At 49.3% G+C, this 15,334-nt stretch overlaps 1 protein-coding gene across 2 annotated transcripts in view; it reads left to right on the forward strand.

Annotated features, from left to right (window-relative positions):
• The first annotated feature begins 1,847 nt into the window (after positions 1-1,847).
• LOC147706533 (glutathione S-transferase kappa 1-like) overlaps positions 1,848-15,334 on the forward strand; it is a 97,793-nt gene continuing 84,306 nt past the window's right edge. The window contains exon 1 of one of the 2 annotated variants that reach the window (XM_086932999.1): positions 1,848-2,028. In XM_086932999.1, the coding sequence (XP_086789125.1) occupies positions 1,945-2,028 (84 nt within the window). In that variant the 5' untranslated portion in view covers positions 1,848-1,944. Of the gene's footprint in view, positions 2,029-2,339; positions 2,534-15,334 lie in introns of those variants that run through there. The other variant, XM_086933000.1, reaches the window with a different exon arrangement.

Genomic DNA, 15,334 nt, shown 5'->3' on the forward strand with positions numbered 1-15,334 from the left:
GTGACATTCCCAGTTGTTCTAGGATTCTTTACCACCAGCATTCTGATGATATTCAGACCTCTCTGAAGATCTCATTCCCAGACATTCTCCTTCTCTCAAAGGTCATGGAAGGAATACAAAAGTGGATGTCTAAGCGCCACTTCAAACTTAACTCCGCTAAGATATAATTTTTGGCAATGTCTCCGAATGGAACCAACCTTCCACAACTGGATGGGATCCTGCTATTCCTGAACTGCAAATGAGCAACTGAAGTGAATGTGAGGTCTACGGCCTTCATCTTCCATAGCCGGCTTAACTTTTAGAGGCAAATCTCTGCTATGTCCAAGCGCGTTCAGTTCCAATTAAGGCTTCTCTGGGGCATCAGACAATTAATTCCAGAACAAGACTGAAATTTTAAAAGTCCAGGTGCTGGTTCCTTCTGGACTGTACTTTGGATACTTGCTTCTCGCCATACTTAAGTTCATTTGGCCGCACTCAGAATAGTTCTACGTGCAGTGGCTCGTTTTGTTAAAGGCCCCAAGACATTTGACCACATCACTCCACCTTGCGAATCCATCAATGGCTCCCCATTGAAGCAAGTGCTCAGTTCAAAATCGTTACCATCATGCACAAGGCCCTGCATAATTCTTCTCCCACCCACCTTACTGAAAATCTCTGGCGCTCAACAGTCTTTGAGAAAAACAGAATCCCTTTTCCTTAAGCCCCCCACTGCCAAGCAAAAATGGCACATGAATCAAGGTTTTTCAGCAGGTGCAACACGGATTTGGAACTCTCTTCCTTCTGCCCTTTGTATGACCACCTATCATGCCATATTTAAGCAGCAATGCTAGTGGCGTAACACAAATTGATGCAGCCCCCCGAAGAATGTGAAGAAGGGCCCCTCAGTCTCCCATATATCACAGATATTGATTGATTTTCGGCTATAAGGATCCCCCGATGGTTAAGGGGGTCCTGAAGGGTTGGTGGCCAGCAGTAGCAAAAGCAATATGCCGCGCCTATGTGAGAGCTTTTGGCTTTCACCAATGTCTTTTAGGTATACTGTTCTGCCTGGTGGGCAGCATGGCTAAAAGCAAAGACAGAAAAAAGCGCTGTGAAGTGGACAGCGTTGGCTCTGTCTCATCGCTTTTTTGGGGGGCAGGTAGGCAAGACAGACAATGGGAGGGTGAATGTGGGAGAAAGGGCAAGATAGATAACATGAGAGAGAACAGGATGGTAATACAAAAAGCGCTATGATGTGCCCAGCCCTGAAAGCAACACAACAGGTAGAGGTAAGATGGGAGGAAGCAAGGGGGTCAGAGGGGCAGAGGGGGAACAATAAATAAACAGTACCTGAAGTCCAGCCATTAATGGATGGACAGTAGAAGCGCACTAACAAAAGTAAATCAACCAGTACTTGGTCGCTGCTCCAAACTGTTGAACAGGAAGTTACATCAGCAAGTGCTGGCTGATTAGGAGCCTGAAAATAAGAGTGACAACGAAGCCAATGAATGGCAAGAAACGGAAGGGCTAATAGTAAAAACTACCCCTTGCAGTGACAGCGAATGAGCTATCTGCAGACAAGACCCAAAAAGGAATTGCAAAGTCTTCCTTTTGAAAGACACTTGGCTAAGATTAAGTTCGCTGTCATACTTAAAAGCCTCTTGGATTACTGCTGTCACGCTTTTTTTCAATGTAATTTGCTTTTGGTGATTGTTCGAACCTATTTCCTTGTAAAGTGCTCCAATGCCCCTATAACATGTTCGAGCTGTGAAAAACTGGAAATAAATACATAAGCGTCAAGATGAGGCTTTTCCACCGTTGCCCACAAGTTCCATACTTAAAGGTCAGTCCTTGCTCGCGTGCTGGCTGACAGTGAAAGGGGCCAAAGGTCGGTCGACTCGACTAGTTCCGCGGTAGTTTAAGGCTGGAAGGGGAGGAGAGGTTGTCGGCAGGCGGGCAGGTGCGATGGCGGGTCCCGGGGGTAGCAACAGAACCCTGGTGGAAGTCTTCTATGACGTGGTGTCGCCCTACGCCTGGCTGGGGTTCGAGGTAAGTCAGGGTGGACCCTCGAGGGGTTTATCTCAGGTAACCGGTCACGGCGCGGGTTCCTGTTAGTTTGTCAAATCAGATATTATTTCGCTAAATGTAAAATGCACTCTATCAGTTGCCTCGCGCCGTAAAAGTAGACACTCTCCCTGAAATGTAACTCATTGTATACGCGCTTCTGAATGTTTACATTATTAACAAAAGGTGCCACTGAGATAAAACATGAACGCACAGCTGGAGCGAGGCGCCTGCCTGCTGATGCTCTATCCGGCCACTGGGTGGCAGCAGATGCCGCCAGATAGCCCCTCCGGGGGCGGTGTTGAAGGTCGCTGGCCTACCAGCCCCTGAACTCTCTGCAGGCGGCATTTCCTGTTTCCAGCGAAGCCTGAACAGGGCGCAGAAGGACCAGGGCCCCCCGAACTGCCCTACAGCCATGTCCGGAGCCGGCAAGCGCGTGTTGGAGCTCTTCTACGACGTGGTGTCGCCCTACTCCTGGCTGGGGTTCGAGGTGAGGGGGCGGGGTTTCTACGACGTGGTGTCCCCTCTACTCCTGCCTCTGGGTGGAGGTGAGGGGAAGTCGTAATATGTGCATTGGCCTCCGTGTACCCCTTGGACACGGATGTAGAAAACAGTGCGGAATTGTTTACTTTTTGCAGTGTTTGAGGGGTGGCGGGGTGTTATCTCTTCTGCAGGAACGAATTCTCTGTGGTGAAGGCTACAACAAGTCTATCAACTCTCCTCACGTCAGGGCCTAGGATTTCGGGGCCTTGGGCAGAAAAGAATGTGCGAGGCCCCTGAAATTTACATGTGACACCCTCTGATGGGGGGGGGGGGGGAGGGGGGGAGGCGGGGGCTGCTTTGTGCACACTCCACCTGGGCCGCCTCTCCTCCTCTTAGCCACCTCAAGCACCTCTTGTACAGCCCATTTTGTACTTGAGGTGTGAGAATCAAAAATTTGCTAACATTCGTGCCAAGAATTTTCAATTCTATTAAGGACATGGAGGCGAGGATTATGCTTCTCATTCTTTTACTGAAAACTCACAGCAGCCAATGAAAATACGTATTTTTCATTCAATAACAGTAAATAAACTACATATCCCATCATGACATGTACTTAGGCACGCCCCCATAGTCCATAAGAACTCCTTGTGTGCAGCCATCTTCCTCTTTCTTTGAGGCGAACAAGTCCAAAATAACTTGAAACTTCATAACTCCTCCAACATGGAAGAAATAACCAGACATCTCAGGTTGAATATCCTGGCAATCTTCTACGTTCAGTCAGCTTTCTTGTCTGAACCTGAAATAAAGAAGATGAGACCGTAACCACCGAAACAACTGGGTGGGCAAGCAGGTATACAAAGTAACCATGCTGGGTGGGATAATCCTCGCCTCCGTGTCCTTAATAGAATTGAAAATTCTTGGCACGAATGTTAGCAAATTTTTGATTCTATTACAGGACCGGAGGCTTCAGATTATGCTAGTTTAACGCTTATTGAAAACAACAGAGGTAATATCCCCCACCGGCTTATAGTAATACGTCCTAAAAGTGGACTCTGCGGACCAATCTGCACTATGCATAATGTCCTGGATGCTGGAACCCAACATGAATGATTTTGAGGCCATAGCGCCTCTCACAAAATGAGCACCAAATATGGTAATGTCAATGCCAGCTTCTTTCATGATATAACGAAGCCATCTGGCAATGGTGGCCGCCGCCACAGCTTTAAAAGGTTTCTGCAAAGCAATTAACAATTGTGAACAGCCCTGAGGCCTAATGGCCCTTGTGCATTCCTCATACGTTTTTAAACATTGAACTACACACAACTTCTCATTATCAGGAAATGCATTGTAATTAATATGATGTGACATTGTCTTTGTGCGTCCTGTAATGGTAAAGGAAACTCCTTCCGGAGTGAATACTCTACCTGTTACGTTGAGAGCTCGCACGTCCGACGATCGCCTACACGCTGAAAGGCAAAGTAACATGGCTAACTTGGCCGATAGCTGTTTCCTATTTAATAGTGAATTGACAGGCCAATTGTTAAATAATGCTAAAACTAAAGAAACGTCCCACAAACCTGTGTATTTGGGTTTTGGTGGATTGGAGACCCGAATACCTTTGAGCAACTTGCAAACTACTGGGTGCATGCCTACAGGTTTCCCGTCTACCTGTACATGCCCCGCTGAGATGGCGGACTGGAAGTTATTCACCGATCTGTAAGCCAATCCGTCCGCTGCCTTATCCGATAAAAATCCGATAAAATTTAACACGTGGGGAAGTTCTTCCCACACGGGATCCAGGTGTCGTTCCATGCACCAATCCACCCAGCTTTTCCAGGCTGAGGAATATTGTTTCCTTGTGGATGGCGCCCAGGCCTGTCTGATAAAATCGGAAGTCCTGCTCGAAACGCCTGGCAACTGCCACTGTTCCCTGAAAACCTCCAAGCCATCAGCTGGAGTCTACCCTCCATTATCAATGGATGCCGCTCCTGATGAGGGCCCAGCAATAACAGTTTCGACTCCGGAAGTAGTCTGGGGAGATCGCAACTCCATTGTAATAACTTGGGGACCCACGACTGGGACGTCCACCACGGCGTCACCATGACTATCTCCGCCCGTTGTCTGATCACCTGTGACATTACTCTGGGGATCAACATGAAGGGGGGAAAGGCATATTGAATTTCCTTCGACCAGTCCTGGAGAATGGCATCGGTCGCCCTTGCTAATGGGTCCGGTCTCCAACTGAAAAACTGAGGTATTTGATATGTCAGTCGGGAGGCAAAGAGATCCTTCTGGAATGGACCCCAAATGGTCTGTAGCCATTGAAAGACCTCCGGGAGCAACTTCCAGTCGCTGTAGTCCCTGAGGTATCTCGAGTTCCAATCTGCCACTTGATTGGACTGGCCCGGCAGATACTCCGCTACTATGGATATTTGGTTCGCCAGGCAATAATGCCAAAAATCTTTGGCTATCTGTACAAGCAGTAATGACCTCGTGCCGCCCAACTTGTTGATGTACCTCACCGCTGACACGTTGTCCATGCGAAGGAGGATACAACAAGATATCTGCCGCGGTGATAACGTCCGCACGGCGAACGACCCTGCGAGCAGTTCCAAGCAATTTATATGTAGCGCAAGCTCCTGTGGAGACCATCTGCCGCCTGTAGAAATGTCTCTGCAGCGCGCCCCCCAGCCCCAGCGGCTGGCGTCGGACTCGATTATGACCTCCGGCTGGGAGCCGAATATTGCCCGGCCGTTCCAGGCGTCTACATGGCCTAGCCACCATTGCAGTTCGGTCCGTACCTCCTGCGAGAGAGGGACGACGTCCAAATAGGACAGTCCCTTCTGCAGGTGCCTGATCTTAAGCTGTTGCAGGGCCCTGTAGTGAAGAGGGCCCGGGAATATCGTTTAGACCGATGAGGCCAAAAATCCCACTACTCTGGCGATTGCTCTGAGGGTGACTGTCTGATTGCTCAGCAACTTCCGGATCTCCTTCTGTAGATCCCTCCGTTTCTCCTTTGGAAGACACAATCGTGCTGCCATTGAATCTATCGTGAATCCCAGGAAATCTATTACCTGAGTTGGAACCATCACAGATTTCTTTGAATTGATGACAAACCCCAAGTTTTGAAGCAGCGTCGTCGTAAGCGTGAGATGCTGCTGAAGGATTCTCTGATCCTGTGCCATGATCAGGATGTCGTCCAGATAGATTATGAGGCGTATCCCCCTCTCTCTGAGATAAGCCACAACCGGCTTCATTATCTTGGTGAAACACCAAGGACCTGAGGAGAGCCCGAAAGGCAGAGCCAAATATTCGTACCATTGGCCCTTCCACCTGAACTGGAGATACCTGCGATGTGGGGGGAAGATTGGGACGGAGAGGTAGGCGTCCTTGAGGTCCAATCGGACCATCCAATCCCCTTCCTGCAGCAAGTCTGTCAAGAGATGGGTGCCCTCCATCTTGAAGTGATTGTAAGTGATAAACTGATTGAAATCCTTGAGATTCAGAACCAACCTGTTTCCACCTCCTCCTCCTGAACAATGAATATATTGCTGCAAAAGCCGTGAGGCCCCTGGTCGGCCGGTGCGATCGCGCTCTTTTGCAGCAACCCCGCGACCTCCTCTTCTATAAAACTGAGATCTAGTTGGGAAAAATGGAAACTTGCAGGGATACCTGATTGAACAGGACGAGAATAAAACTCCAAGTGAAAGCCCTGTACTGTCTGTAACACCCAGGAGTCCTGTGTAAGCTCTTGCCACTGTCTGAGGCAGTGTCGCGTCTGACCCCCCAAAGGAAGAGAAAAATCTGCAACTCTCACCTGTGCTCTGCTGACTTTTGAAGTTTCCTCTATTGTTGTTCGACTGGAAACGATTCCTGTTGAACCTCCTGCGTGAGGGATAGAAGGTCCCTCCTCTGGTTAAATCGTAGTCGCTCCTGCCACGACCAAAGTCGCCTCTCTGGGAGCTTTGGGGACCTCCACGGCCCGACGAGTGACCCCGCCTCGTCCGGCCCTGTTAAAAACACCCTGGCTTAGCGCTCTTTTGATGCCTGACTGCGCCTTGTTCAGCGCCGTGAAAGTCCAAACGTACTTTGATACGTCCTTTACAAATTTATCCCTGAAGAGCTGACCTGCTGCTAGGGGTCCCGGTTCCGTGTCTGCCAACTCGGTCAGATTGCCGTCCATTTTAATCAAGAGAGATTTGCGCCGTTCCGAAGATATTTTACAGAACAGGGGACCCTAGTAATTTAGGGATCAACGGAATGATAGACATATACTAGATAGTATATATGACTACTGTCCAGCCGGACAGAGTTTTTTATTTTTCAATTCTTCAGTTTAAGAGTGTAAATATAATATTTATACAAAAGTGGGCACAGCCTGTGACCCACAAAGGACAAGACAAAACATATGACAAAACACTTATGTAAAAGCGCACAAAAGCGGTCTGTACTGTTAATCTGTTTTACAGACTAAGATTAAATCGTAGCAACCCATTGTTTTACACAGTTGGTGAATTCCAGCAAACATATGGTGCAATAAGGTCGACGGCGTTTCGATGCAATTACCAAATACATGCATCATCATCAGGACAAAAACTTTTGTGTCAAGTTTGTCTTGAGAGTTTTCAATATCATTACCCCTTAAGAAGGCATAATAGCCATCCTGGGGGGTACTGTAATAGCGGAGAGCCGGGGGCTGTCTGTCAGTTTATGCCGAGGTGTGAGAGATTATGGTAATGTCTGCTCACATCGACTTCGCCGGTAATGTTATTAAAAATTGGGGAATTGGAGCGGTGCTCGTATTCTCGGCGAGTCTTTAATCCATAATAGGATTTGGTTCAGGCTAAGCTTGATAGCAGGACAGATGTCTCATTCCTTTCAGCCCTGTCCTACCTAATACACAAAATCCTGTCTGGGGTGGTGTTAGCACCTCCCAAGGCAGGAAACCCTTTGTCCAGGCCTCCCTCGCTGGAAGGACTCCCAGCAGCAGGAGGTCAGACTTGTGTCTGTGGTGGCAGCATCCATTTTGTGATGCTGAGGCTCGAGTTAACTTTAACCGGGGTTCACAGTTACATACATGTAGTGTCCCTCTAGAAGGGTGGAATGCTACCCACGTTGCCAGAACTGGCGAGGGGGTAGTATTCCAATTCGTATGACACCTTACTCGACATGTTTTGATAATGCTATGCCAAAGTTAGCAATAACCGCAAGGTTATAATGCACATAAGAGTATATGGTACAGCGGTATCATGGAAACAGCTAAAGGACTTGGTTCCGAAAGCTGCAGACAGGCTCAGCTCATGCCAGAGCACTATCTCACATAATTCCAAGCACTCTGCCTCCAGGATTGTTAAGGCCTGCCATAGGAGTGACTTATAGGAGTATATGTGTCCATTTTAGGTTTAGATATAGGTATACTATATCTAAAGCAAAGGGTGATTACACCACCTTGCCCCAGCTGATTGATCAGCCAGTTGTGTCAGATTTGGAGGGCCAGCCTGGGGTGGCATAATATATGCTGCAGCCCATGGTATGCCTTGGGTTCACTCATGCCCTGGGTACCTATGGTACACTGTACAAGGAATTACAAGAGTGACCCCATACCAATTGGTAAATGCACCTAAAGTACATGGATGTCAATTTAGAGAGAGAACAGCTAGGCTGTGGGTCTGATTAGCAGGCCCACAGCTAGGGAAAGTCGTAAACCAGTGAAGCAAAAAAGCAAAAATCAGGGGTGACCATAGGATTGCAGACCCTACTCTCCTACACGCTCGGCACCGGGAATCAATGCCTAGGGGTACAGGCACCAAGACTGTGTTGCTGAGGTGGGGTGCTGACTAATACATGTCACAGTGAATGCTGGACCTGGAGGGGAGTGGGTCCTGAAGGCGGCGAGCCTGCTGTGATTCCGACTAATCAGCTTTATCACTCTCAAGGTACTACATTGTAAGGAGGAACACCTGATGCCCCTACACAGGCGGGTACATTGCGCAGCGCAGGAGTGCGACCAGCTGCTTGGGATGAAACCTAAAAATAAGAAAGAGGAGACCGTGGGACAAGATGACACACATGGTGCAAGTGGAGATGCTGAGGGGGCGATGTCAGAAATGGGGCTGCGACAACATCTGGATAAAATACTGGAAGCATAGCCTCAACAAAGTACGCCCTACAGCAAGATATTGCGCAGGTTGCGACTGGGTTAGGGCTCCTGCGATCAGACCACTCAAAACTAGCCGATAGGGTGAAAGAACACGAACTAGCCATCCAAGAACTGACGCCGGCACAGAAAGCTATGGAAGTTAAGATGGGAGACGCGCTGAGTCGCTTAGAGATGTTAGAAAAGAGGGCAGAAGATTCCGAAAGTAGGAACAGGCGCAACAACATACGGGTAGTAGGCTTGCCCGAAAATACAGAAGGGACGGACATGATTGCTTACCTGGAGGGCTGGCTCAAAACCATGGTTGCACCAGAGGGTCTTTCCCCCTTCACACTTGAGAGGGCACACAGGGTCCCGGCTCGACGCCCACTGCCTGGCCGGCCTCCGCGACCAGTAGTGGCCAAATTGCTTCACTACAAAGATAGGGATACACTGATCCAAAAAGCCAGCGCGGCGGGACCCTTCCAGGTCGGCAATAGCACGGTGACCATATTCCCGGATTACACCCAGGAGACACAAAGGCGCAGGGCCTCCTATCTTGCTGTTAAAAAAGAGCTGAGGGAAGAGGGGATTCAGTACTCCCTGATTTTCCCAGCAAAATTGAGATTGGTAGTGGATGGCACGACTCAGTTCTTCATGACGCCTGATGACGCATGGACATGGCTTGAGACATATAGAGCGTGCACAGATCATAAAGGCCGGGAAAGCTCTGACCCACCCAAATCGTCTCAGATGCGCAAATCCCAGCGACCCCGGAAACGAAATAAAAACCTGCAGAAACAACAGTTATCCCGAATGGCGGAGGATAAGCAAAAAGTGTTGGCAGCGCCGACGGAGATCACGGGGTCGCGGAGGGCTGAATCAGCAGTGGGTACGGAATCTGAGGAAGACAAGAGGAAGTCGGACACTGAAATCTCGGAAACGGATAGCACCAGGGGCCCTGTGGTTACACCTAGAACTGCGGATGGAATGATGGATGAATAACCGACATATGTGGCCCATGGCGGTTGGATAACTGACGAGGGATGATACGAACTGTTGACGCGCCTGGAGGCGCCAGTGAACTTATTAATTGAGACTTGTTGCCATTTGGGATCCAGGGCGGTGGGGCCTAGGCAACGGCTGTTGCCTGTTGGGGCCGAGTCACCCTTCCACTGCCATTAAGGCACCCTGTAGCGGCTGCTGCAGGATAGTCTTGTGTGTCTTGTTGTGACGTTTGGATGGGAGCTGATAGCTTGTTATTGCGTCCTGTTCTGGGGGAGGGTTAGGAATGTTAAGCTGGATGTTGTTGTTTGGGGACATACTGGTGGTGTGGGCAGACGCACTGTGAGCGAATGGAAGTATGCAATGGGGGAGTTACCTGATCTCAGATGTATCACATGGAAAGTAAGAGGTCTGAACTCGAGACTAGGCGCGACAAGGTTCATGCGTATCTGGTGCGAAGGGGAATCCACATAGCCCTGCTGCAGGAGACACATCTTACCAAAGCGGAGGGACATGCGCAGCAGCGAAGGTGGAGGGGGGCAGGTATACAGCACAGCATATTCGGCTTTTGCTAGGGGGGTGCTTATTTGGGTGAGGGCAGGTGTCCCTTTCCAGGCCACGAGACAGGTGTTGGATCCGGAGGGCAGATATGTAGCAGTGGAGGGGAGACTCTATGGTAAGGACGTTGTGCTGTGTAGTGTGTATGCTCCGAATGTGGGCCAAGCCTGCTTCTTGAACAGCCTATCAGGCGCGCTGGCGCTCTACCTAGTGGGTCCTGCGATAATTGGTGGGGACTTTAACGCCATCACAGACGTAGAACTGGACAGGTCCCATCCCCCCTTGGCAGCGGTGCCGGTTCGGAAACTGGCGGCCAAAGACCGATCTGATTGGCAAGAAAGGTGGGAGATGCTAGACATCTGGCGCGTGCAGCATCCTCAAGACGGAGATTACTCTTTCTTTTCCTCCATACACGAGCTTCATGTTAGAATAGATACGATCCTCTGCTCTAGTTCGATTGCCCATACAGTGGTGCATTCGGAATACCTTGCACGTACTATATCCGATCACAACCCGCTCCTGATGTCCATTAGGTGGCAAAGGGCACGGTCCGCGATCCAGACATGGCGTCTGCGCCCAGAGACGCTGGAAGATCAGGTCTTTCGGACGGAAATAAGAGAGGCCATTGAACATTATTTCCAGGAGAACCAAGGTATGGCTTCCACCAGAGCAGTTGAGTGGGACGCCTTCAAGGTCGTTGTCCGGGGGGTATGTATTTGTAAGTATTCAGGCGCCAGGAAGACAGTGCTAGGGGATGTGGCAAAAGCTGAGGAGAACCTGAGGGACTTAGAGCGGCGGCGACCAGGACAGCCGTCGCTACAAGCGCAGCTCCTGGAGGTGACGGAAACGCTAGCGGTGGAGGTCGACCGGCTGCGTAGCTTTGACTATAAGGCTTACCTGACGAAATTACACACAGAAGGGGACAAGGTTGGTACCCTGTTGGCAAGACTGGCAAAACCGGTACCGAGAAGTGGTCCGGTCATGCGAATAGAGTCGGAGGCAGGCCTACTGGTCCACTCACAGGCACAAGTGCTCTCGCGGTTTCGGACTTATTATGAGACTCTATATCAGAGCAAGCTAGAGGCCAAGGAAACAGACATAGAGAGATATCTAGCGGAGATCCCGCTTCCACAATTGAACGCAGACCAGGCGAAAATATTAGACCGGGACATCACCCTAGCTGAGATAAAGGGGGTTATTAAACATATGGCCAGGAACAAGACGCCGGGGCTAGATGGTCTACCCGTTGAATTCTATTCACACTATATTGACATACTGGCGCCTCGGTTACAGGAGGTATACAAGGAAGCGGGGGAGGTCGGCCACCTACCTCAGTCGTTGCGGGAGGCACTGATTATCCGACTATTGAAGCCTGGACGGCCGGATGCAGATGTGGCCTCTTATAGACCCCTCTCCATGCTGACGGTGGATTATAAGATTCTAAGCCGCATACTGGCGACCCGACTTTTGCCTCACATTACTGTGCTGGTGCACGCCGACCAGTCGGGCTTCATCCCAACTAGAAATACTGCCTCGAATATAAGACGGTTCCTACTGGTTCTTGCGGGAGACTTTGATGACTTGGACTCACCGGCAGTCCTCTCTGTCGATATAGAGAAGGCGTTTGACAGCCTGGAATGGGGTTTCCTCCACAAGGTGTTGGGACGGTTCGGACTGGGTGAATGATTTGGTACTTGGACAAGAGTGCTGTATTCCTCGGCTACTGCCAGGGTTCACCTGGGGTAGGTGAACTCCGACCAATATCCGGTGATGAGGGGGAGAAGACAGGGGTGCCTGTTGTCGCCCCTGTTATTTGCGCTGGCAATGGAACCCCTTGCGATCCAGGCTCGCTCGGGACGGGCATACCAGGGACTGCAGCTTCATGGGGTGACACATTATGTCTCCCTGTATGCAGATGACTTGCTCCTCTTTTTGAAGGATGCTGGAGAAGCGCTGCGGGGAGCAACTTCATTGCTATCGCAGTATGGGGCAGTATTGGGACTTCAGGCAAACTGGAGCAAAAGAAGTCTTTTTCCGGTCCAACAGGGTTTGCCGCCACCGATGTCAATTGGTGCGATTGCCTGGGAACCGTCATGCCTCACCTATTTGGGGGTTTGTGTCTATCATGACTCCATGGATTTGCTAGAAGGGAATGTGGGACGCTGTATTAAAGCTCTGAAGGGATGTATGGCGTTCTGGTCGACACTCCCTCTGTCGGTGGTAGGACGGATAGCTCTGCTCAAGATGGTAGCGCTCCCCAGATTGCTTTACTATTTTCGTACGTTGCCGATCTGGATCCCACCACGCATATTTAAAGACTTACGGTCGTTGACCACAGTCTTCCTATGGGGCAAAGGTAGGAGGACAGTAGCGCTGACGACCCTGATGAGGCCTAAGCCGGATGGCGGACTGGCTGTAACGGACTTCGAGCTCTATTATCTGGCGGCACAGCTGCAAGTACTGACACAATATATAGCGCTGGAATTCAGAGGACCTGAACACACACACGGGCAAGGAATACAGCGACATGTCCTCTCTTACATTATCCTGCAGCAGAAACTTGCTATGCGGGATTTGACAGGGGAGGAACGAACCTTGAGGCTCTGCTGGAATAGAACCCAGCGCATGGCAGGGGTAACTCGCCCGTATGCGCCGGAAATCTCTCTGGGTATGTAGACGGCGCTTCCACACGGAGGGGATTGGAACCCCCTGGAGGACTGGGAACAGTTGGGCATCCACATGGTAGGGGATCTGTACATGAATGGGGAACTGATGCCTTTTCGGGCGCTGCGGGATATGTATGGCCTCCCGGAGGGCGGCTTCCTGCTACATGCGGCAGTGGCTGCGGCGATTCGGGATCACTGGAAAGGTGGACAGACTGAACCACTCACCGCATTGGCTTGTCAATATGTAGTAATGGCAGCAGGGACTGTTAAGGCGGTCACATGCCTCCAATCTCGGATGTTGCAAGACGGTTTGCAGCCACTGGGGGTACTGAAGGCAAAATGGGAAGCGAGCATAGGGCACCAGATCCCGGACACGGCATGGGGACATATTCTAAAGAGGGCATGGAAGGGGAGCAGAAATGCCCGGTTCCAGCAAATACAGTTTTTCATTCTACATCGCGCTTACCTGACCCCGGGCAAGATGCGTGCCCCAGATGTTTGGAACAAGAGGTGGAAATAGAACATATGCTGTGGCTTTGTCCGTCTATTGGGGAATATTGGGCAGATCTGGGGGACCCTCTAGACGCCATAACTGATCGACACCTAGACTACGACATGGCTACCTGCTTGTTACACTGGTTTCCGCACACGGCCAAAATGAAAATAACCAGCAAATTTATTGGTTTAGGCTTATTGTTGGCCAAATCTGTCAGTTTATTCAAGTGCAGGACCTTCTCGCCGATCTCCTGTTGCAGTGGGTCGAGAGTCTGCATAGCATATCGGGTGTTCCGTTGATATCTGGCTCCCCAGATACTTAAAGTGTGCATTCATTTTTCAGGGATACAGGGAGCCTCTGTTTGACTTAGATTTTTTACTATGAACTCCAGTGGACCTTCCATAGGTATTAGATATTAACATCAACATTTCCAGTGATTTGTGTGATGTTCTATGTATAGTAATGTGTCATCCACAAAAAGAGTGAACGTTTTATTACAGACCCACTCCCAACTCATACTTAGCACATCCTTGAGCATCTATTTTGCAAAAGGGCCCAGCTTCCCTGTTTGACAGTAATGAGTGATCTTAAGCACTTACGTTATTTGACTGTGCCTCCTTTTCCCACCATCATCACATTTGAAAGCTGAGTGCATGACAACTGACTTGCCTATTGGTTCCAGCATTGCCATTAGGGTGATGAGGAGCACGAATAGTCTAGTAAATGTCACTAAACGAGAGGATAAAATCTAATGCAGTACGGTAAAACACCTTCACATACTTTATTTTTTTAATTATGAAGAGTTACCTCCTTAACCTATGTGTTCATTGTGTGCACAATTTAGATGCCACATGTGTTATGGCTTTTAGAGCAAGGTCAGCCTGTGGGTCCCAGGAAAACTGTATGTTAGATCTGACGGCCTTACAGTGGTCTTTCTCCAAACCTTTTCCAGCTTGCCTCCAATTTTGCTGAATTTGTTTTTGTTGGCCCTAGGACTCGTCACTTTATCACTGCCAACCAGTGCTAATATTCACCCCTAAACATGGTTTGATTGGCATATTTAATTTAATTGTAAGTCACTTGTAGAGTGATATACAATATACCCAGGGCTTGTAAATGAAATGCTAACAATGGGCGTGCATCACTTATTGTGCCACCCACCTAAGTAGCTCTCTAAATCATGTTGCAGGCCTGCTATTGCAGCCTGAATGCAGCTTTACACTCCCATGTAAACTTGGCATTTAATACCCCTTGCCAATCCTTAAACGCCCCTTTTTATTAAATACATTTATATATTTATTACTTTACACTTCCCTCTAATATCCCTCCAATATCCTTTTTCAATCCAACTAACAGACTCGCATATCCACAGCTTAAATTACCTCCTATTTCCTTATACTAATCCACGACTAATTATTTTTGGATTCCGGAGTAGCGTGCTATTAGCCATAAAGCACTTCAACATCTTGTTAGGGGTAGTGAGTGCTATATAAATACAATTACAATATAATTCACCCCTAAGGTAGGCCCTGGGTAGCTCACATGGCGTCTTTTTCTGCTCTTAGCTCTGTGTGCCTGGAGCCCGTCTCTGATCTTCGTCTTGGGAGGGTGACTGCTGGACTTTGTGTATTCCCACTAGACAGCCACACACAATGGGAGCTTAGTTTGAAGGGCCATCATGGGAGGGAGGAGGTTGGAACAGCCTCACCCTTACACCTGAATAGGCTGTGTCCTATCACTACACAAAGGGCTGCATACCCCCCTGTAATGTCTGAAGACAGGGCATAAAGAGAGGACCCTTCTTTGAAGTCTCCCCCACCTCAAAGGCACCACTGGGTATACGAAGTGGACCTCAGATTCGACAACCTCAACACACTTCTAGAAATGTGGATACTTTGCCAGGAAGAAGGATTGCTGTATTGCTGAGTGATTGCCACTTTGCTGTTC

The sequence above is a fragment of the Lissotriton vulgaris genome, chromosome 7, assembly GCF_964263255.1.
Source record: "Lissotriton vulgaris chromosome 7, aLisVul1.2, whole genome shotgun sequence".
NCBI lineage: Eukaryota > Metazoa > Chordata > Amphibia > Caudata > Salamandridae > Lissotriton > Lissotriton vulgaris.